The sequence below is a fragment of the Urocampus carinirostris genome, chromosome 15, assembly GCF_059441175.1.
Source record: "Urocampus carinirostris isolate Australia breed hairy pipefish chromosome 15, RoL_Ucar_1.0, whole genome shotgun sequence".
Lineage (NCBI taxonomy): Eukaryota > Metazoa > Chordata > Actinopteri > Syngnathiformes > Syngnathidae > Urocampus > Urocampus carinirostris.
Window position 1 is genome coordinate 37,801,151 of NC_142363.1, and position 23,952 is coordinate 37,825,102.

Below are 23,952 nucleotides of genomic sequence, written 5' to 3' on the forward strand. Positions count from 1 at the left end.
AAAAGAAAAGAATGGAAGCGAGCGTGGCCTGCTTGCGAGCGTGCCCAAAAATGGGAAAAAAATGAAGCTTCTCCGACTGCCGTTGGAAAAAGTTTTGCAAACGGGCCCCCCCCCCCCTCCTCTTCTCACTCGCTCGATATTTACCCCCCCCCCTCTCGCTTCTCCAGGCTTCTGGTTTCCTCCGTGATGTCATCGAAGGTTTTGCTACCGGGGAGAAATGCAAAAAAGGCACCCCAACTGTCAAAAACACTTCCCTTAGTCCCTTAACTCTTTCCGGCAGCAACCGGTTTTTGACATTTTCACTCGTTTTGAAGGCCTATCGAAAATCTTACTCGATGTGTGATTGTGTGTGTGAACGGGTAAGTGTGAAGCACATTGTAAAGCGCTTTTAGAACTCTTCCTTGACTTGAAAAGCACTAGAAAAATGCAGACCATTCACCCTTTACCATTGAGCATCTTGATTATCCTCAAAACGTTTGCAGGCTGACTCCCTTATTGGTGTGTGTGTGTATGAATGGGTAAGTGTGAAGCACACTGTAAAGCGCTTTGGGAGCTCTTCAGTGACTTGAAAAGCACTATATAAATGCAGATTACCATTTAGCATCTTGATTATCCTCAAACCGTTTGGAGGCTGACTCTTTATTGGTGTGTGAGTGTGAATGGGTAAGTGTGAAGCACGTTGTAAAGCACTTTGGGAGCTCTTCATTGACTCAAAAAGCGCTATAGAAATGCTGACCATTTACCATTTAGCATCTTGATTATCCTCAAAACGTCTGGAGGCTGACTCCCTATTGGTGTGTGAGTGTGAACAGGTTAGTGTGAAGCACATTGTAAAGCACTTTGGGAAGTCTTCATTGACTTGAAAAGCCCTAAAGAAATGCAGCCCATTTACCATATTTAGCATTCCGTGAAAGACTCCCATTTCCACGAAGAGAGTCATCAATGTCCTGGAATATTCTCTTAAGAATTCCCCGCTAAACGCTAACTCTCTTAAATTGTCGGCCGGATTTCCAAGGCGTCTTTCACGGTTCGGCGCGAGCTCGGAATCGTTTGGCGCCGGGACAAGTCGCTGCACGGGAAAGCCGAGCGCGCCGAGTCGGACTGAAAAGAATAGCTAGCTAGCGGCGGTTAGCGAGCGAAGGCGTGTTGCGATTTTGCGCCGGACGTCGAGATTCCCGGATAAGGCCGCTTGCGCTAGCGACTCGCGTCGGGACTTGCGCGGGAATTTCGTCTTTGAAAAAAGAAAAAGAAAAAAACCGAGCTTCAAAGCGTCTTTGTCCTAGCTTGCGCGAGCAGATTTCTTGATTTCAAACCGGAGTTTGAGGAATTTCTGGAACGCCCGCAGGAAATCGGGACACAAAGAAGACATCACCCGCTCCTTTATCAAACGCCACCGATTTTTTTTGATGACCCTATAAGGACGTCTCGGACAAACCCGTTCATTCCTTTTGGGCATTCTACAAAAAAGAAAAGATCAAACATTTGACTATTTTACTGCAATTCGAATATCATAAATGAAACTAAAACATTGTTAAATAGAATTTTGAATCAGAAATTTCAAATATTTAAGGTTAGGCGGTATTCCGAAGGCATTAGCGGCTAGCGCCACGTCCACAAGCATTAGTATTAGTAGTTCATCTCCATGAAATTGGCCTTAGCCCGACATTTTTTAGCCTTAACTGCTAAAGTCATGCTAGCAACTGAGGCAAAGCTAGTCACCAAGGATATGCTACTCACTAATGGGGAGCTAGCTGCTGCATCAACAACCATTTTCATAAAGCTAGAACGACTAGTTAAGGTCTGTGAAACTGGCGTTAGCGGCTACATCGTTTAGCCTTAACTGTTAAAGTAATGCTATTGGCTAGCCACTCAAGGAACACTATTTCCTCATGCAGCTAGTAGCTGTGCCTACAATGCCAGCATTCGTGTTCAAGATCCGATAGTTGCTAAATGATTTACTATTAACTGCTAAAATGATGCTAGTGGCCAAAGCGAAGCGACTTGAAGCCATTCACAATTGAAGTTCGCTGATGCAATAGCAGCTATTTCCATAATGCTATCTTTCGTAATCGAGGTCCATGAAACTTGCTTTATCTGCTAACTTATTTAGCCTTGTATGCTAATGAATAAAGCTAAGCTAGCTACCAAAGCAATGCTTCTAATACTGCTAGCTACAGCATCTGCAGCCATTTCTTAATGCTAGACTTACTAGTTCATGTCTGGGAAACTGGCTTTAGCCCTCACTACTAAAATGATGCTATTGGCTAAAGTGAAACTAGCCACCAACATGATTGTATATACTAATGCGGCTAGCGGTTAAGGTCCTTGAAACGGGCATTAGCTGCTAAGTTCTTATTAGAGGCAACTGTTAAAGTGATGCTAGAGGCTAAAGCGAAGCCAGTCACCAAAGTGATGGTGTTTGCTAATCTGGCTATGAGCCGCATTAGCCTCCATTTGCATAATGCTAACTTTAGTTGTTAAAGTCTGTGAAACTGGCATGAGCTGCCAAAGCATCATTTATTAAAGTGATGCTATTGGCTAAAGCAACGCTATCCACAAAAAAAGATGCAATTCTCTAATGCGGCTAGTGCTGCATTAGCCATTTTCATAATGACAGCTTTAGTAATTAAGGTCAGCTAAACTGGCATTAGCTTCTAAATGATTTGGCAGCCACTAAAGGAATGCTAGTGGCTAAAGTGAAGCTAACCATCGAGGGCAATACTATTCCTTCATGCGAATAACTGCTACAATAGCAGATATTTCAATAATGTTAGCTTTAGTAATAATATTAATAATCATATTTTATCTATCGGCTCTTATTTTGGAAAATGCTGCTGCCGACGGCATCGCACGCTAACAGTCGTCCTGAAATTTCAGCGTTGCCGTTTGTGATCGGTTTCCTTTCGATTTGCTTTCGAGCAAACGAGCTAGCCCGTGAGCGAGCGGGCGTCGCTAACCAAAGTTATTTGCTGACATTTGTCCCGAGCGTGTCGAAATGGCCCCCGCGGCCTTATCAGAGTTAGCGACGCGTCAGCTTTGTTTGCTTTCCCGCTAAACACGCCGCCGCTAGCTTGCGCTACGCTTTTCGACTCCCATCGAAAGAAATGTGAAATACAAATACTTTCCTTGTCATGCTAGCCCTTAGCCAAATGCTATTTCCACCGCTTTACATTAGCACCTTGTTGACGGTGGCTCATTTTTTCAGTTTCCTTTTTTTCAAACTGTCGGGAAAAAAAGAAAAACCTGAACCGTGAGATAAAATTATTATGTTAGCACGTAAGGGATGCTAACTTTTTGGCTCATTCTGCAGAAATATAATAAAGAACACAATTTTTACTCATTAGCACATTTCTGACAGTTTTCCTTTCAAATTTGACGGAAATAACACATTCCAAATTTTAGTAGATGGACAATAAATAGAATACAAATAAACAATAGAAAGTTCTGATTTAATTCTATGATTTAACATCTAGCCTCTGCGTCCACGATGTTAGCATTGGTATTAGGCGGCAAACTCTGTGGAAGTGGAATTAGCTGCAAAATGGCTTAACTATTAAAAATATGATAGAGGCTTAAGTGAAGCTAGCTCCCATAGGAACGCTATTTGCTAATGCAGCCGTGTAAGCAATGCTAGCGTTAGTACTCGATATCCATAAACCTGACATTCGCTGCTGAATTATTTAGCATTTTTTGCTAAAGTGATGAGAGAGGCTCATGCACAGCTAGCCCCCAAAGAAAGACTAATCACTAATGCAGATAGCAGCTGTATTAGCAGCGGTGTCCACAATGCTAGCATTAGATGTCAAGACTTTTTACTCTGACATTAGCTGCTATAACTTGGCTTTAACTGCTAAAGTTATGCTAGTGGCTAAAGTGAAGTTCACCACCAAAGGGATGCTTTCCTATAATGTTCATAAGTTAATAACTGGCATAAGTATTGACTGCTAAAGTAATGCTAGCCGGCAAATTGAAGTAAAGCTAGCCACCAAAGTGATGCTATTCACTCCGGCAGCATGTCCATGGTGCTAGCGTTTATATTTATGGTGGTTGAAACCGGCAAGAGCTGCGATAATGTTTAGCATTAACTGCTAAAGTAATGCTAGCGGCTAAGGCAAAGCTGACCTCCAAAGTTAAAGCGGCCATGTCCCTGACGCTAGCATTCCTATTTTCGGTCGTTGAAACTGGCATGAGCTGCTAAATTGTTGAACATTAACTCCTAAAGTGATGCTAGCAGCTAAAGGTAAACTGGCAAGCAGTTGGAGGGTGTCCCCTGCCCACTGCCCAGAGACTGCCGGGACGGGCTCCGGCACCCCCGCTTCCCTACTGAGGATGAGCGGTGCAGAAAATGAATGGATTTTTAATGTCGCTAGCAACCGGGTTAGCAGCTGCTTCCATTATGTTGATAAAATGGATAAAAGGAAGCTGTTTAGGTCACATATAGAGAGAAAAAAGAAAGTGAATTAAGAGAAAGATAAAAAGAATAAGAGAAGTGAAACAACATAAAGGAAAAAGAGAGAGAGAGAATGAAATAGAAAGAAAATGAAATAGTAAGAAAAATAATTAAAGTGTAAAATAGAGAGTGAAAATAGAAAGAGAACAAGACAGAGAAAAAGAAAGAGTTAGAGAGTGAGCGAGAAATAGAGAAAATAGAAAAAGAGAGAGAATGAGAGAGTGAACAGAAGAAAGAAAAAGAGGGAAAAATAAATAAAAAAGAAGTGAGTCAGAGAGAAATGGAGAAATACAACCACAATTGTTTTGCAAGTGTTCACTGGCTTGGGTGACTTCCGGTGGAAATATTTAAAACTGCAGCTCATTATCCTCTTGCGCTTCTCTCACTGTTGTCTTGCCGGCCGGATTTAAACCACGGGTGGGCGTGATCTGGCCCGCCGGCCGCCTGTTTGACACCTGTACTCTAAGTGGACAAAACATGAAAAGAGGATCACGTAGCATTGTTTTACTGTAACTGAACAAAGAAAGCATAGAAGTATAACACAGAATATGTTGGAACATGAACTCGTTCTAACTTAACTAAACATGAAAGTGAGGCAACCGGGATATATTGTAGCACTTAAAGATTGTCACTAAACAAAACATAGATGGAGTCGATGCACTATATGTTGGAAGGTCCAACTGAATGAAACTTAAAAGAAGGACGTTGCAGTTTATGTTGGAACGTGTACGAACAGTAACAGAACAAAACATTAAAGTCAAATGACATGGGATATGTCGGAAGACGAGCTCGCTCTTACTTGACCAAACATGAAGGGAAGACGGCGCAAGATATGTTGTAATACTAGGCAGGACTTACTGTACCTGGACGAAACATAGAAGAAAGATGATGCAGTATATGTAGGAACATGGACGAACTCTCACTAAACTAAACATGGAAGTAAGACGGCACAGAGAAATGAGAAAGAGAAATGCACCCTTTGTTGAAACACCATTCTAACTGAACAAAACATAGAAAAAAGAAACGCAGAATATGTTTGAACACTAAGCCGCTATGGCTAAAGAAAATGTCAAAGGCCGTATACATCACAGGGCAAAATTCCACTAAAAGCACCAAAACACGGAACATAACAGTAAAGTCGGTAAACCACAGGATCATTGCGAGCGTCCCTGAATAGCGCTGCGTCAGCTAGCGCTGCATCAGCTAGCGCCGGCCGCTTTGCGCCCGAGCAAGCATTTTTTGTTTTTAGTGCGCCGAGCCTCACGACCTTACTCGCCGCCTGACTCGGCTACAAAGGAAGCTCGCTAGCTTGCGTCGTCCTAGCGTGACCTCATCCGCGACACAAACATCTGCGGGATGCTAGCTGGATTCCCACTGGACGCAGGGGGCGCTACAAGGTGCTCAAATTTTCATCCTCTGAAGACATTTTCAAGCACTGAGTTGGCTTCCAAATAAGGTTCTCAACCCTGGAATGAGCCTTCAAATCAATGCTCTCCCGTCCTAAAATCGGCTTTCAGAATAAGGTTCTCAATCCTGGAATAAGCCTTCGAATCGATGTTCGACTTGCAAATTCATGTTCTCAACTCTGGAATCGCTTTCAAGGTTTCAAACCTGGAAAATGTTTCAAAATAAACACGTTCTCAACTCTGGTCTGATACAGGTGCTTGAAATCTTTGAAAGTGCTTGAGTTTGAATGTTTTTTTCAAGAGTTGAAAAATGCATGAGTTTTGAGTGAAGTGCTTGTCATCGCTTGAAATTGTTCCCATGTTTCTTATCAAGTCTGCTTATAAATGACGCCGACACTGCTTTCTGGGGGCTTCGCTTTGCCATTTCGTTTCTTCTTCACTTGTGATTAACGGAAGCCGGTATTAGTTTGTAGGGCACTATAGCCCCATTCGAGACAGCTTCATGCTACACCTTGAGAGGGGACTCTCAAATGTGTATTACATATCAATTATGGACATTTATTCTGGGGCTTTTCCCGGTAATGAATTGTCATGGCAACAACTTACTGTAACTGAAAATGTAAGATACATATTACTGTGATTTTTGACAAATATATTTGCAATTGACTCAAGATCATGTAAATCACAGATCTATTTATGGCTCTCCAAAATACAGGATTCACAACGGATTTCTTTGATTTAAGGTACTGGATAAATCGGTCCTGAAAGTCCTTAAAAAGTGCGAACCCTGAACGGATCGCCGGTTATTTTGTTTAGCCGCGAAATACGAAGCGTTCTGTAGCGTTTTCTACTTATTTTTTTCATTTTGGGGCCCACCTGAGCAGCAAATGAGAAAAACAGAAGCGTAGGACATCTCGTCTTCCGTCCCTAACAGGGAGGGGACATTGGGGGGGTGGGGGTCTCCGTCGAAGTCTTAAAGCCGACTCATCATTCACCTCCTTTTATTCGTCCTCCGGTTTTCAAACGCACCCTCGAGCTTTCGCGTCACCGCGGCAACGGGCGGGAAGGGCCTTCTCCGCGGCCGCCGATAGAGTGCCTCCGTCGTTCGCAAAGTGCCCGATCGGCAAAATCTCCCCCTCCGCCTCGGACCTTTCTGCCGCCGATATCGACGCCGGCCCTTTGAGTTGCTCGACACGCCGAAAAGCAAGAAAAAAAAAGAAAAGGCGACGGCGCGGTATGGCCGGGGTTGCCGGGCAACGGCACAAAGCCTCTCGAGGCCGCATCGCAAATTGCCGCAACGCTCCTCCGTCCGTCTCCTACGGAGACAAATTTATGTCTTTGTTTTTCCGAAGCAAACAAAGAATTTGGAATCAAAAGAATCCTCATTCGTGAGATGTCTTTTTGCACTGTAAAAAATAGCAACTTTTGAAAAATATTTCCCGACGTAAAGAATTGACAGTAATCCCTTGTTTTGCGCAGTCTTTGCGTTCCAAAAATGTCCCGCGGTCGTCCAACCCGATAGAAACATTGATTCATTTGTTAAATATTCCAGGATACGTTGTAACCCAAGAGCAAACCCAATTTATACGCTCAATTATTTCTTTAACATAAAAAGTACCATACTTTCTAAACATATATATATATATATATATATATATATATATATATATATATATATATATATCTTTTAATTTCCATACTGTAAAACTATCATTTTAAAAATAATCTGGCTGCAATATTGCACCATTGGCTCAGTGTGTAGAATTTACTGCCTACTAGTGGTGCAAAAACTTAGATTCAGTAAAAACAAAGCCATCGATTTGAATCCCAAATACATGAACTATTGTACCTATTTTAATTTTTATACAAAAAAAACATAGGATGAGAAATGTATATTTTTTGGCATCCTTACCTAGAGGTCGCCACCATGTTTGTCTGGGATCTTGCTGCTACACTGTGTACTCTCTTGTTTGCATCAGACAACAGTGCCATCTAGTGGTCAAATATGATAGACCGGGGCTTTAAGGACACGATCTACTTTACGTGATACGTTGTCGCCATCCTGCCGACGTCATGGAAACTGCGTTTATTTTCCGGTCAGCAACCCAAGACACGTTGGACCCCCAAAAAAACAACAAATATATGTCTGGAGTTGCAAAAACTTAAAAGCTTTGTTTGAATAAGGGAAGAAACACATACTGCTTCTATCTATATTGTAAAATGTTATGGGTGTGTCCTTTTTGTAGTATTTGCCCTCATTAGGGTTTTAGATCAGGGGATGGTGTCAAAATAGTCTGTGGTTTGCAGTAATCTGTGCAGCCCTTTGAGACTCTTTGTAATTAAGGGCGTCACAAATAAACATGACTTGACTTCATTTTCTACATGTTGAGGTTTTAGAGTTTTTCCTTGCCCTCATGTAGGGTTTAGATCAGGGGATGGTGTCATAATAGTCTGTAGTTTGCAATAATATTTGATCTGTGCAGCCCTTTGAGACTCTTTGTGATTAAGGACATCACAAATTGACTTTAATCATATATTTTTCCATTATCAAACATTTTGATAATGCACCAGATAGCCACTAGGGAACACCAAAGAGCCGCAGCGACAGTGGACCAGGAATGATGGATTGCTGCTGCACCGGAGCTGTTCTTTTTAGGTGGAAAAAAAGCTACCATGAATGAAACGTCCCCTCGCGGCCCCCGCTCTCCGGAAGAGTTGACCAGGGATAATGGGTAGCGCCTCTTTGGTGCAGTTCATTTTGGTGAGGCCACAATTACAACCTGGTAATAACATACAGAAAAAACATGTTTTTTTTTAGAAATTCATATCCTTTAGAGCTTATAAGTAGTTAGTAGAAAAGGCACCGTGAAATATTCTCATAAAATGTTATTTTTGAATAAATTGAAGTGGACTAAGTAAAACCGAAAAGCATGCCTCTCGGGGAGAGTAACGCGTCACCTTCTAGCTGAACTGGTGGTGCATTCAAATACCCGACTCGCACTTGAAACTTTCATTTAATCCATGGAAAACTTTTCTAGTTCTATTCCAGACGATTGACGTCTTCATTCGGGTCGCAACAAACCATTCATTTGATCATTGACGAATCGGTCGATTCTTTTTTGGATTCGCGGACGGATCATTTTGAATTTCTTCCTCTCGATTCAAATATTGAAAAAACAACAGAAGGTCCTGTAATCTAATACAGTACACAGTTTGTCAAGGACAATACCCAAATCTACGGCATACACTTACAAATATGCAAGATCCCCTTTTCGTAGCACCTTATCCAAAGATCGTATTATATTTGCACTTGTCATACATTTTATGCGTTGCATTTTTTTATACAAAAAAGAAAATATATCCAAAACTTAAAACCACTTTTCAAAATGTGTCAACACATTCATTTTTGGGGTTGAACCTTGGAATAGGAGCATTCCCTAAATGAAAATGATAAATGTTCAAGAATAATGTTGTTTTTTGTTGTATTTTCAGGTTTTTTTCTCTGTGGCTCTGCAGCAGTTTCTGTTCCCTTGAAAATGGTTCACCTCGTTTCAGGATAAAACTGTCAAACACCACAAAGTTAAAACTTTCGTCCCAATTTTGTTTGTAATGATACAATATTAATGATTTAAAAAAAATACTAGATATTTTTTTTTAAAACAGCCACGGCGGTCTCTGCAGGACCAAAGCGGCACTCCAACTTTCAGCGTCACAACGGAACAGAGTGCGCACTTATTTGCATTGATTTCATGTACTTGGGGGGCTCACGAATCACTCGATACAACGGACGGATGATCTAAAGAGTTGCCGACGCTTTCATTCATCCGTTTGAATCCATTTTCACGATGAGTTGTTGCAGCCCGAGTCTTCATCTTTTTCGATCATTTCAATTTTCCGAACTATTTCCTTTCTCGTGGAACATGCGGTTCCTCGTGGAGAAGTAAAGGGAGGCTAGTTTTTCAAAAACCTCTATTCTGTGCACGTAGACCTTCACAGCCTGGTGCAACTCCCACTTGAGAAAAGCAGGAACCCAGATCGAGAACATCGAGGAGGACTTCCGGGACGGGCTGAAACTCATGCTGCTGCTGGAGGTCATCTCAGGTACGTCCCGTCGCGCTTACCGGGAGGCGGGATTGTCGTGGTTGACCCTCGGACCGTCCCCTCTCCAGGAGAACGTCTGGCCAGACCCGAGCGAGGCAAGATGAAGGTCCACAAAATCTCCAACGTCAACAAAGCGCTGGACTTCATCACCAGCAAGGGAGTCAAGCTGGTGTCCATCGGTGCCGAGGGTGAGTCCCGTACTCCTTCAGCCGGCGCCTCCCCTTTTTGGATTAGTGGGGTTTATGGGAGGCGGGCCGTCTGCTGGGGAGGATTTTCTCCATGGAGGAGGAACTCCCTAAGAACCATCAGCGAGGTGTCCATCCGTGGCACCCACAGAAAGTCACCCATGATATTTCCTATCACCCGTCGAAAGCATTTTTATCATGTCTTTAGAATGATTTCCTTTTCAGAACTTCTGATAACCCAGAAGAAGACCTCAAAAGTCCACTCCAAAAAAACATCAATCAACCTCTTGTTTTTGAAGGAACCACACGTCTATTTTTGGGCAGATAATTGACTGGATGATCAAACTCCACTCGATTCGATCCAAAAAACGCGCATCGGTTGCTACAAACACAACTGAATGCAATGTTCTGGTTTTTCCGCATTCCTGCGTCCCAGACGCATTATTTTTGCTGGGGACGCATCGTCTCAAATCAATGTGCGTCCCCGGGACGCAACCTTTTTGACACCAAATTGTCATTATCATTTTTGAACAAAGATTTACCGCACTCCAAACTTTTCGTCAGGCAGGTCCGCCATTGTTGTTTTGGTATCGCGGTTCGAGTTTTTTAAAATATATGGTCTATCTATCCATCTCTCTATATTTCTCTATATCTCTCTCTCTCTCTATCTATATCTATATATATATCTATATATCTATCTATATATCTATCTATATATATATATATATATATATATATATAAAATCTCTCTATCTATCTTTCTCGGGAAAACAAACAGTCGCTCCCGTGGTTCTCTCAGTCAAAAAGGTCCCCGATCCTTGCCCTACATACACCATATACAGTATAGAGAAAAGGAAGTGTCTGATGATAAGCCTCGGTAACGAGGTGAGGACTCCACAAGGGACATACGGTGACGGACATTGATTTGTCGACGTTTTTCAGAAATCGTGGACGGTAACGCCAAGATGACGCTAGGAATGATCTGGACCATCATCCTGCGCTTCGCCATCCAAGATATTTCCGTCGAAGGTAACGACTTTGAGTCCGGGGAATAACGATTGAGGGAATCCGGCGAGAAGGGAATTACAACGAACCCGTTGGCCGCCGACCGGGCCCGCCAGTATGCCATTTCGTATCGGGGGCTGAGTTTCCAGCATGGACCTCTCCTTTTTTTCAGAGACGTCCGCCAAAGAGGGTCTTCTTCTGTGGTGCCAGCGCAAAACGGCGCCTTACAAGAACGTCAACATCCAGAACTTCCACATCAGGTGAGCATCTCGAAACGTCTCTCTGGGTCTTTTCCTGGAATCGGATTGGGAGGGAGGCTTTTTTTTTTTCTTCTAAGGTTTGTTGTAGAGCACCTGTCGGGGGTTGGGCTGACGCTGCACTTTCATGTGCCGGACTTTTGAATCATTGATGGCTTTTGGATGAAATTGGAGAAGAACAAAGCTGGGGATGAACTCCGAATGGTGGGCGGGGGGTGAAAACATGAAACACCCTTTTGATCTTCCCCTTAGCTGAACCTGAGATGGGATGCGGAACAATAAACAATAGCTCTTTTTAGTATTTCTTTGAAGGCCTTCCCTTCCAAAGTATATATAGAAAATATAATAATTTGTAGAGAAGAAAACATTGGTGCTACATCTTTCTAATTGAATCTGCTCCGGGTTGGAGGTTGAGGTCCAACTCCAGGACCTTCATTTGTTTTTTTAGGAGCCATTCGGAGGTGAACTTGCCGGTGTGTTTTGGATCGTTGTCCTGTATGATTCAAGAGTGCTTGAGTTTGAAGGCACCATCTGAAGGCCCGACATTGTCCTTTAGGTTCTTCTGTTAAACACCAGAATTCATGATTCCCTCGACCAAGTTATCCTGGTCCTGAGGCAGCAAAGCAGCCCAAAGCCACCACTTTGCCACCACCATGCTTTACTGTTATCTTCTTGTTCTTTTGCCATTTTTACGCTAGATCTTAAGAGCTGCACACCTTCCAAAAAGTTCCATTTTTGACTCATCAGTCCACGGAATGTTCATCCAAAAGTTTTGAGGATAATCAAGATGCTTTTTGGCAAATACGAGACGCCCTTTTTTTCCTCACTCTAGCCCTGCGCCTGCGTCTTCTTAGCTCTTCCGAACACCGACAACATATACGTGTAACAACAATTGTATCGTTGAGGATACCGGTTCTCTGCTTAAACTTTTCAAAGCGGCGACGACTTGCTTTAAAAGTAAAGATCCTTCCGTGCACTCTTCTTTTTTTGAAATATCAGAAACGGTTATAGCCGCTCAGCCCCACGCGTTTCAGATATTTGCTCTCACGTATTTCTTCATTTTCCGCTCGATAGCTGGAAAGACGGTCTGGGCTTCTGCGCCCTGATCCATCGTCACCGTCCGGAACTCATCGATTACGGCAAATTGCGCAAGGTGAGAGCGCGAACGAGCGATTTCTTTTGCCGAGGAAAGGAGGCGCGAGTGCTTTTCATGGAGACGTTGCGTTTTCTGTTGCCAGGACGACCCCATGACCAACCTCAACACCGCCTTCGATGTGGCCGAGAAGTACCTGGACATCCCCAAGATGTTGGACGCCGAAGGTATGAAAAAGACTAGAAATCTTGGAAATGGCGGAAGCCTTTGCTGCCTTTTTTGCTGCTGTTTGACGGGAAGTCTGCACGATCGCCAATTTAAAAAATAGAAGAAGAGAATTGTAGTATGAGTGAGAGAGTATAGTCAGGTGGTCACGAAAGTATCATTGTATGTGTGAGAGAGTAAACTATCGTGTATGAGATGATGGCAATGTGTGCGAGAGAGTATAGTAGTGAGTGTATTGGAGTCTTAGGATGAGAGTCTAGTTGCGTGAGCGTGTTGGAGAATAGTTTTGTGTATGCGTGTGAGAATATGTGAAGGTATCCATGAGAGTATCGTTACGCATGTGAGAGCAAGTAGCTCTCAAATGCCGTTTCAAAAAACAAATATCACACTCTTTAACACCTTTTCCTTCCCGAGTGAGCACATCCCGACTCGATGCCCAGCTCTCGCAATGACGAGTCCCCCCCTCCTCCCTCCTCCGCCACACCTTCTTTATTTTGCCCACTTCCCTTCTCCGCCACACCTTTTTTTTTTCTTGCTCCCTTCCCTCTTCCACCACACTGTCTTTTGCCCCCTTTCCTCCATCACACTTTTCTTTTTTTCATACCCTCCTCCTTCCTCCTCAACTGCACCTTCCTCTTTCTTACCTACTTCCCTCCTCCACCACACTTTTCTTTTTTTCATGCCCTCCTCCCCCCTCAATGCACCTTCCTCTTTCTTGCTCCCCTCTCTCCTCTGCCACACCTTCTTTATTTTGCCCGCCGACGCTCCCCTACCGCTCCTTTTTTTTTTCCTCTCCCTCCTCCATCACACGTTCTTTTTTTTTTTTGTTTTTTCTCGCCCCCCCTCCCCGCAGACATCGTGGGCACCGCCCGTCCGGACGAGAAGGCCATCATGACCTACGTGTCTAGCTTCTACCACGCCTTCTCAGGCGCCCAGAAGGTACCGGCTGGATGCAGATTCTCCTCCTCCTCCTCCTCCTTGTCCTCACCATGTCCTTTTTAGGTGTTTCTCTTCTTGCAGTGCACAAGCTTTCCTGCAGGGGTCACTTTCTCGCTGTCTTGCATGGTTTCCGAACGCATGTCAGGAATTTTTCTCCAGCCGCCTCCGGTCTGCCTCGCTGTTCACGTCACCAAATCGAAATCAAAATGGGACCTTGTGATTTCCTAGGAAATTAAAAAATATTTGTTTTCCACCCGGTAGAAAAAATGGTGACATTGTACGATAGATAGATACTTTATTCATCCCCGTATCTATCCATCTAGCTATCTAGAACCCAAGGATACAACATTAATGTGTTCTTTGGTGAGGATCTCTAAGTGAAATTGCCGTATAACAGGGGCATAGACATCTGAGCTAATTATTGAACGCTCCTAATCTCCAGTACTCCAGATTAAAACATTAAAATAACAAAATACTATATTGAAATATATTAATGATAAAATAACATTATTACTGAATGTACATATAAGGGAAAAATGAAATCTAATTTTCCTTCGGTGTGATGTGACTTGAGCTGGTGCAGTGGAGTAGCAGGTGGATGCAGAGGGAAAATCTGACTGAATTGGATCAAGCCATAGGGGCATCCTGGGAAAGAGTTCAGCCCATAACCAATCAATGCGGTGTAGAAAACAGATTATACCGCACACACTCGGAGATAGGAATTATGGGAGAGAGTTCAGCCGATGCTGTGATCAAACCAACAGCGGACCAGCATTTAATATGACCTCGACCTACAGCAGACAGGCGTCTTAAAGACTTCAATTGTTTTTCGGCATGCAAAATTATTTGTTTTTTTATGCATCGTGAAATCATAATCATACTTTGTAATGACCTAGTCATTACATAAACTAACTTTTGTTATTCCAGGAAAAAACCTTCAATCAGCAACAAAGAAAAAACTCAGCATCTAAACATTTTGGAGGGATTTTCTCCCTTGCTTTCCGCAAGTCGCAGGCAAACCGGAGCTCCTGGACACGCCGCCCCCTGCTGGCTTCTTTTGTCTCTGCACACTTTTACTCTTTTCTCTCCTGTGCTGTCTGTGCTTTATCCTGCTCCTGCGCTGTTCCTGTTCCTGCGACCTCCTCCTGCTGCTGCTCGTCCTCTTCCCGCCGCAGATCTGGTTAGCACCTTGAGGCCGGACGAGAAGGCCGTCATGACTTACGTGTCGTGTTACTACCACGCTTTCTCGGGCAAGCAGAAGGTGAGACGAACCGCGCACCCTTGAAAAAAAACAAATGTCGGATACAATAATTCACGATAAAACACTCATCGGTACGGCACTAATACTAATGGCATTAATAGTTGATATCTCTGACACTGACATTAGCTGGTAAATTGTTAACCATCAACTATTAAAGGTATATTAGTGGCTAAAGTAAAGCTAGCCTCTGAAATATTGCTCTTTGCAGATGCTAGCCACAATGCTAGCATTAGTAGTTAGGATCCGTGTCATCAGCTTTATCTCCTATTTTTTTAAGCATCAAAAACTAAACTGATGCAAGTTGTTAACACAAAGCTAACCAAAAAATGAATGCTATTTAGTAATATGGCTAGTAGTTACACTAGCATTAACGGCTAAAGTGATGGGAGTGACTAAATCGAAGCTAGCCACCAACGTGAGGCTATCGGCTAATGTGGTTTTCAGTTGTTACCAGTGATGCCCACAACGCTAGCATTAGTAGTTCAAATCTCTGACAAAGGCATTAGCTGCTAAATTATTAAGCTAATAACTAAAGCTATTCAAGCAGCTACAGCAAAGCTATCTACAAAAGCAATGCTATTTGCCATTGCGGCTAGCAGTTATCTAGGCGCTAGCTGCGAAGGGATGCTCTTGGCGAAAGCAAAGCTAACAACCAAAGTGAGGCTATTTGCTAGTTTGGCTTGCTGTTGTGTTAGCACATGTGTCCATAATGCTAGAATTAGAAGTTTATTTTCATGACACTGGCCTTTCGCTTTTTTATTATTTAGCATTATTCACTTAAGTGATGCTAGCGACTAATGTGAATCTATCTTTAAAAAAAACAACTCATTTCGCTCATCAGCTTGGTAGCTAGATTGGAAAACCTGTTCCACAATGCTGGTATTATTAGTTAAGGTCCGTGACACTGATGTTTAATGTTTAATTATTTAGTATTACTTACTAAAGTGACGTTAGCTACAAAAGTAATGTCAGACATTATCCGCTCATGCGGCTAGCAGCGGCATTAGCAGCCTTGTTCGCAATGCTAGCATAATAAGTTTTGAACCGTGGAACCGGCTTCATTGCTTAACTATTCATCATGACCGACCGAAGTGACGCTAGCACGTCAAGCAAAGCTAGCCACCAAATTATCGGTCTTCTGTAACGTGGCTAGTTACTGTGTTAGCAGCTCATGCTAACAGCTAAAGCGAAGCGGGCCTAAAAGAGACTCTATTTGTCAAATACGTAAACGTAGCAGAAAGACTCTTAGCAGAAGCCTTCGTCCGTGGGTCTATTCTCCAAACGCGGGCGCCTTTCCTTCTAGGGAGCGGCCGTAAATGCGATCGGCGCGTAAATATCCAGGATTAACGATGCCTCCGCGTCGGTCGGCTCGACACCGGCGTCCCCGGCGTGTTTTCCGTCTCCCTGACGACCCGTCGTCACGGCGACCGCTTCCGAGATGCCGAGGACGAGCGCCCGGCCTTATCTGTTGTTTCAAAGTACATATCGTAATTATAGTCTGCTGTATTTAACTATTTTATATGAGTCGATATTTAGAATATCATTCTTATATTATCAATATTGCCATTTCTAATTGGAATAACCAATTTTATCGTACAGTATATTCTGTTTATGTATTCAATTCAATTTAAAGTGTTGTCATACGCACAATGAAATTCTTACTTTGCTGTCCACACAGTTGCTTGTGCAAAAAATACAAAATAAGAAACCATATAAATTAATCATTATTATTAATAAGAATAATAGAAAAAATATAGGGCAGTCATTTGGAATACTAATAAGCCCCGCAAAAGTACAGTATAATATATTTCATTAGAGAAAAAATCATAAAGCAAATACCTGTTCAAATGAAATGACCGCACAATAAACCTAAAACGAGAGGCACATCATGTAAAAAAATGGAGAAGAAAGGAAATACTCCTGAACCTTTTTGCCGTGCGTTTATTGAAAAACTGATCCGATGACGTCTGATTTCGCCGGCTTGTGATAATCTGTCGAAAATGCCCGACGCAGAGGTCGCGATAGCTCGACTTGTTAACACTCTTTCCAGGTGATTCCTTTCCTCAAATTTTGCAAATGTCTTCTAAAAGGTCTTTAATTGGGGCCGATTCAATAACGGCTGCGTCCGAGAACTGTGACAGTGACACGAAGAGCATACTGGGAGCATGCGTGCGCATCGGTCGCCTGGCAGATTTGAAGCGATAGCCATTATGTTCACGTTAGGGAAACTCTGGGAGCGGCTAACAGTACTGTACTGTATTTTTGACCTGTATTCTAAAACTCTGTAACTAGAGGTAATATTTTCCAGTTCAGGTACTTTGTAACCTGAAACTTTCGTCTGTAGAGGTGCCACTGTATTATTTAAAAGGGGCAATTTTCAAATGGGATAACTGAATTTATTAGACACGACATATTCTGTCACTTAATTAGAATCATAGAAAAGTAAGACAATCTCATTTTTATTGGCGGTTGTTTTTAAATATTTAATATTCATTTTCTATTAGGAAGTACTCTCCATTTTTGTAGAATTTATTTTACACTACCTATTCTGTTGATTAGAATTTTCAAAAAGAGTTATATTATTTCTTTTAAATATTTCCTTATGAACTATTACAAAAATATATATGATGTTTATTCATTTAAAAAATAATGAAACAAATGGTCTTATTTTAGGGGCATTTGCATTTAAATATGTTATACAACAAAATATACTTCTGAAAGGTTTTTTTTACAAAAAAATATTGATTTTTCCCGAAACAGAAATAAAATATTCATTAAAAAAATCCCCCCCAAAATTTTTTATATCATTATTTATTAACATAATTGTTTCCAAAATACTTTTAAAAATTGTTATTCTTCTATGATTAGAAATATTTTCAAATGGGATGGCTTGTTTTTTTTTTTTCCACCCTGCGTATCAAACACAATATTATAATAATAATAATAATAATAATTTCCTTGTATTGTCATTCTGTGTAACAATGTACACAGAACGAAATGTCGATTGCATCTGACCCGATGCAGCCGCAGCCAAGAGAGGGCGCCGCCGACCACTTTTTAAGTCTTAGGAATGACTCGGCCGGGGCGCGAACCCGAACCTCCCAGTCTCAAAGCGGGCGCCTTACCATCTAGGCTACTGAGCCGCTGTTGTTTTGTACTCGTTATCTTAAAATCTAGGATTCACAAGCTTTCTTTCCCCTCCTTTGCTGCACCGTTTGCCTCTTTTGTTGGGAATTTCAAGCACCGAACGTTTTTCAAGAGCTTATATATATCTCTATAAAAGATCTGGTAACCACGAGGATGATTTTCGACGCTACAGGCGGAGACGGCGGCCAATCGGATCTGCAAAGTTCTTGCCGTCAATCAAGAGAACGAGCGGCTGATGACCGACTACGAGAAGCTGGCCAGCGATGTGAGTTTTCTTAATCCCGCCCCTTTTGACTTCAAAACAACTCCATTTTATTTTTCTGGACCCTCAGCTTAAGTGTAGATATCTGGGTATGCTGGTCTATCAAAAGTTGTGATGTTTTGGGGAGTAAATGTCAGTAAAATGCTCCTTCCCGCCATCAGAGATAAGATAACTAAGTGAACTCCATCGAATTAGTCGAAGTAGTCTTTGGTCAGCCTCTCTTTCGTTTTCCCTCGATCGATCTTCTCCGATTTTCTGAAGTTCTGCTGCCCACGCCTTTTACAAGCTGGCGTGCCGGCTCCTCCCGTGGGCTTGCCGACTCCTCCCATGGGCTTGCCAGGAATCCAAACTGAGTTTGACATTCCCGGGTTTAAGGATTTGACCTTTCCCTTTTTCATAATGTCTCCTTTAAAGTACAGGCTCTAACTCTATTTGTGTTTTCTCTCTCTCGTTCCGACGCCGCTTCCGCGCACTCCGCCGCCCCCTAGCTGCTGGAGTGGATCCGTCGCACCATCCCCTGGCTGGAGAACAGGCTTCCCGACAACACCATGCAGGCCATGCAGCAGAAGTTGGAGGACTTCCGCGACTACCGACGTCTCCACAAGCCGCCCAAAGTGACGGAGAAGTGCCAGTTGGAGATCAACTTCAACACGCTGCAGACCAAACTCCGACTCAGCAACCGGCCCGCCTTCATGCCCTCCGAGGGACAGATGGTTTCGGTGGGTTCCTCGCAAAACCGCAGACGCTCAAAGGGGATCGTTTCCACCGGAAAGCTTCGTAAGCCCGGTTCACTCGAGGCTCTTCACTGAGTTCCTCGCCACGGGTTGAGAAAAGCCTGGTAGAAACCATGGAGTCCGCGTGTTAATTCTGCAGACCCCCAAAGTGAAATCGCTATATAGCCAGGGAATAGAAATCTGTGCTGATTAGCTCCAAACCCTCGTTGAAAAAATGGAAATAATGAAACGGTATTTTAGTTTTTTTTTACCCTAGTTACAGCAGGAGACAGAATTATGAAGGGCCCAGGATATCAGATGAATCCGTTCAAAGATGGGGATTGCTACTGTACAGCAGGGGATAGAAACAGGTCCTAATTAGCCCTGAAGCCAAGTTACCCCAGATCAAAATATTAAAATACTCTATGGTAATGCCTGTAATGTGCAATAGACGTGGGTAGTATTAAATAACTATTCATAAATATACTCTTAAAGGAGACTTGGTGTGACTTGAATTGAGCTGTTACAGTGGAGTAGCGGTTGGATGCAGAGGAGGAGGAGGAGACGACGGATTCAAATTGAGACTGATTTTAAAGCTTTTTAAATTTTAAAGCAGAAAAAGTATTGTATTCCACACCGTAAAGTGAAAACGTCCTTCACCGAGGACACTGTATCCCCGGGATCTACCGCCAGCTGAAAATCTTACGGTCTTCTCCTCACAGGACATCAACAACGCTTGGGGCAATCTGGAGGGGGCGGAGAAGGGCTACGAGGAATGGCTCCTCAACGAAATCCGCCGCCTGGAGAGACTGGACCACCTGGCCGAGAAGTTCCGACAAAAAGCCGCCATCCACGAAGCCTGGACGGAAGGTAAACCCATCCGTTCGAATTTTCAGGCAATAAATTGCCATTCGACGTTCATAAATTGTAAAAAACAAAACACCAGTGTGGGTCTCCAAAATGAGGAAACACTGAAAAAAAAGAAAAATAGAAATGAAAAACTGCAAAACAAAAGATAAAAGTAAAGTACGATACGGTAAAGCATGTTAAAGAAATCAAAGCTATATAAAAGTGATCATTTAAAAGGTGATTCTTGAGCCTCCTAAAAATATCGAGGGTCCCCTCGGACTTGATGTCTTCTGGCAGACTGTTCCATAGGTGAGGACCAAAGTGGCCGAATGCTGCTTCACCATTGGTCGGTTTTTCTCCTCGCCCTGGGGACGGTCGACAAAGCGCAGCCAGAGGGCCTCAAAGACGACTAAGCCGATATCGTAAAAGCGGATCATTCAAACGAGATGGCCAAAAACCTTAAAAAAACGCGTAAAAGCGCCTCGGAATTGATCCTGAAACACACGGGGAACCGGTGCAGCAATTTTAAAATGGGTGTCATGGGATCCCTCCCCCTGTACCCTGTAAGCACACGTGCTGCTGAATTTTGGGGAATCCGGAGAGCAGGGAATTATAATGGAAACGCGCTACTTTGGGTTTGCCCGAGAGAGAAATGTACCAACTGTAGCTATTGTTAGGAATTTCATATGACAAAAATGTATGGTTTAGCAAATTGTTCGAATGAGTTATCGGAGTCCATTAACCAAACACAACTTACATTGGCCTAACAATGCATGCATGCTTGTTTCTTTTTGGGAAAAGATGGACAAGAATAGCCTACATTTTCACACGGGGGGTAGATTTATTTTCTTAAACAAATAAAGTAAGTGAACTCCATCGAATTAGCCGAATGAGTGTCACTCGAGGTTCGTCGAGCCTCTTCTCTCGATTGTCCCTCGCTATCTCTTCCGATCTCGATCTTCTGAAGTTCTTCCTCTGCCCACGCCTTTCTCCCAAGCTGGCGTGTCGGCTTCTCCCGTGGGCGCGGCAGGGAAACCGCCCCCCCCCCACCCCATGTGGGCGCCACAATGTCTGAACAACACCAGCGTTTATCAAAACAATGCCTGACGTCCTTCGTCAGCGCCCTGTTATCAAAATTCCCCAGCCAAAACACTCAGCATTTGGAACGGCGCGACCTGAAGTCCACTCAGTGAAAATCTTCATTGCACTCGATAAATGTAACTTGTATTATAAAATCCTTTATAGTAAAATGTATAAAATCCTTCACTATATTCTTCAAATGTTTTTTTGAAAAAGGAATGCTTGCGATATTGCCACTGGAAAATACAGAGGGCAAGGAATTCAAATCGGGCAAACGAGCCTGAGAAAGCCAATAAGGAGAACTGAAAAACGACGCAGACTTCCGAGACGAGACTCGACAAAGTGTTTTGAGTTTCTTTTTCGAATGTTTGTCTCTCTGCCTTGGCGTTCAGGCAAAGAAGAGATGCTCCAGCGCAAAGACTTCGAGACGGCCTCGCTGTCGGAGATCAAGGCCTTCCTGAAGAAGCACGAGGCTTTCGAGAGCGACCTGGCCGCCCACCAGGACCGCGTGGAGCAGATCGCCGCCATCGCCCAAGAACTCAAGTAAGACCGCTGCATAAAAAGACCATTTTTCAATTCTTTCAAAGATTAAAAATGATTCTGAAGAAGTTGAATGAATCGACCGTGTTTTCTAGACGCTATATCGCAGGGGTTTGTTTTTTTTCCTAGTTTGGCCAGGGTGCCACTCATACCCTGGTGAGACTCATCTGTGAAATGAACACGTTATTCTATCATCGAGTTTTCCGTTTTTATGACCGATACTGTAGAATTGAATAGGATATAACTTCATTGTCATTGTTACAAAATGGGTTGACAACAAAATTGAACGTGGCACTCCAGGTTCACATTTTACAGTGAGGATAGAAGAGAACAAAGAAGATAAAGGAACAAAGAAGATGTTTACATTGTCCTTGTTGTAGGCTCTGTTTTCTCCGGAGTGGGGTGTGGGACAGACAGAGATGGTCAGATCCAGCGAGGTGGGGGGAGGGGGGAAGCTTGGTACGCGTACATCACTTGGCATGTTGTTTTCACACTAAACCGCCAGAGGGCGCTTTAGGCCTGTTTTGATGGTTTCAATTTCAGGAGGAGGCGGCAAATTGTCTTCCTCCCGAGTGAGGGGGGAGTTGTTTACCGGTATAAGTGACAACGTAGATGAAGATTTTTCAGGATTTAGTGATTTGGAGTGAAGCGGATAGTTTGGTGAGCATGTTCTTTATGTCGGAGTTATCTGAATAACTCTTAACATGTTGCGTGTCTAAGATAGGCGTGTAGGTGTAACATTGGTATAGCACGTTCTCTATCTTATTTTTATTTTAGAATGCCTGATGCATTTTTTTGCTATTGGATTCCATTTCCTCCATAATTGTGACTTCTACATGTTTTAACCATCTTAATATTGCATTTTTGGCCGCTACAATTTATAGTCTGAAAAATAAGGTCGTTGATCAAAGGTCTCTGGTAGCGTGGATTCGTATGAAATCTTTCGTGTTCACAGAATGATTTTTCGTCTTTGATTTTCGCTCCTCAAAGACTTTTGTTCTTTTCCCGGCAGCGAGCTGGATTACTACGACTCGCCGAGCGTCAACGCCCGATGCCAGAGCATCTGTGACCAGTGGGACGGCCTGGGGGCCATGACCAAGCAACGCAGCGAAGCGCTTCAGGTGAAGAACCCCGAAAAAGCAACTTTTACTCCGTACCTTGTTGCGGAATCGGATCGTTGAATACGGTGGGGTAGGAACGGCAAAAATGCCAATCGGCTAGCCATCCATCCATCCGTGATCTGCACCGCTTATCCTCAGTAGGGTCGCGGGGGTGCCGTAGCCCATCCCAGCTTTCTTCGGGCAGTGGGCAGGGGACGCCCTCATCTGCTTGCCGGCCAATCGCAGGGCACACAGGGACAGACAATTCTTGCTCATTCATACCTAGGGACAATTCGGACCGGCCAATTGACCTGACGTGCATGTTTTTGGAATGTGGGAAGAAACCCAAGCAAGCATGGGGAGAACTTGCAAACTCCACACAGGAGATTCGATCTCATGACCCTAGAATTGTACTGCGCACGTGCTAACCACTGCGTCGCCGTGCTGCCCCCGCCAATCAGCTAATGTCTTACAAACTACCGACTGTAACTCCCCCCGCCCTTGTATTAAAGATAAATGTTCTGCATTTCTATTGCACTTTAATTCAGTCACCGAAGAGCTCCCAAAGCGCTACGCAATGTGATTCACACACACACTCACACACCAATAGCAGGGCAGCCATCCAAGGCACCTTCCTGCTTACCGGGGTCATCAGGGATTCAGTGTCTTGCCCAAGGTCACTTCCGCATTTAACCCGTAAGAGCCGGGAATCTGCGACTTCTCGGTTCCGAGACGAGAGCTCTACCCTCTGAGCTACTTCCGACTAAAAAGCAAAATAGTATATAATGAGTACTTTTTAGGTATAAAATATGTGTATGGAATGATATCCTATTATAAAAGGAAAAATGACATTTTGTCTGCCTTTGGTGTGATTCGGATTCCTAGATGGGCGCAAACTCCGTTTCCGTCGTTGGACCGGAACCGAATAAATACAGTAAAAAAAGTTCAGTATTGTATTGCCAACTTTCACGAGATTCTGAACGAAATGAACAAACATTGTGGAAGGTCATTCGAGCGATAGCATGTCTGTATTTTCAAGACGCCGTGAGGCAAACTAAATTTGTATTTTTTTACGAAATACGAGGCTCGCCAAGAGGACGCCGACCTGATGGAAACGTGTCGGAAAGAAAAGCGCTTGGGAAAAAAAACAACAACCCATTCTTGTTCCTTTGGTCCTCCCGCAGAGAACGGAAAAGCTCCTGGAAACCATCGACCAGCTGTACCTGGAGTTCGCCAAGAGGGCGGCGCCATTCAACAACTGGATGGAAGGCGCCATGGAGGACCTTCAAGATTCCTTCATCGTGCACACCATGGAGGAGATCCAAGTGAGAACGCCGTT

At 43.4% G+C, this 23,952-nt stretch overlaps 1 protein-coding gene across 5 annotated transcripts in view; it reads left to right on the top strand.

Annotated features, from left to right (window-relative positions):
• actn1 (actinin, alpha 1) overlaps window positions 1–23,952 on the top strand; it is a 37,305-nt gene that overhangs the window by 5,111 nt on the left and 8,242 nt on the right. For 3 of the 5 annotated variants that reach the window (XM_088355202.1, XM_088355204.1, XM_088355205.1), the window contains exons 2-14: window positions 9,843–9,957; window positions 10,026–10,145; window positions 11,085–11,171; window positions 11,320–11,407; window positions 12,479–12,557; window positions 12,643–12,724; window positions 13,576–13,661; window positions 18,242–18,334; window positions 18,820–19,050; window positions 19,767–19,914; window positions 21,366–21,516; window positions 22,526–22,634; window positions 23,798–23,938. In XM_088355202.1, the coding sequence (XP_088211328.1) occupies window positions 9,843–9,957; window positions 10,026–10,145; window positions 11,085–11,171; window positions 11,320–11,407; window positions 12,479–12,557; window positions 12,643–12,724; window positions 13,576–13,661; window positions 18,242–18,334; window positions 18,820–19,050; window positions 19,767–19,914; window positions 21,366–21,516; window positions 22,526–22,634; window positions 23,798–23,938 (1,530 nt within the window). Of the gene's footprint in view, window positions 1–9,842; window positions 9,958–10,025; window positions 10,146–11,084; window positions 11,172–11,319; window positions 11,408–12,478; window positions 12,558–12,642; window positions 12,725–13,575; window positions 13,662–14,836; window positions 14,923–18,241; window positions 18,335–18,819; window positions 19,051–19,766; window positions 19,915–21,365; window positions 21,517–22,525; window positions 22,635–23,797; window positions 23,939–23,952 lie in introns of all 5 variants that reach the window. The other 2 variants (XM_088355203.1, XM_088355206.1) reach the window with 1 other exon arrangement.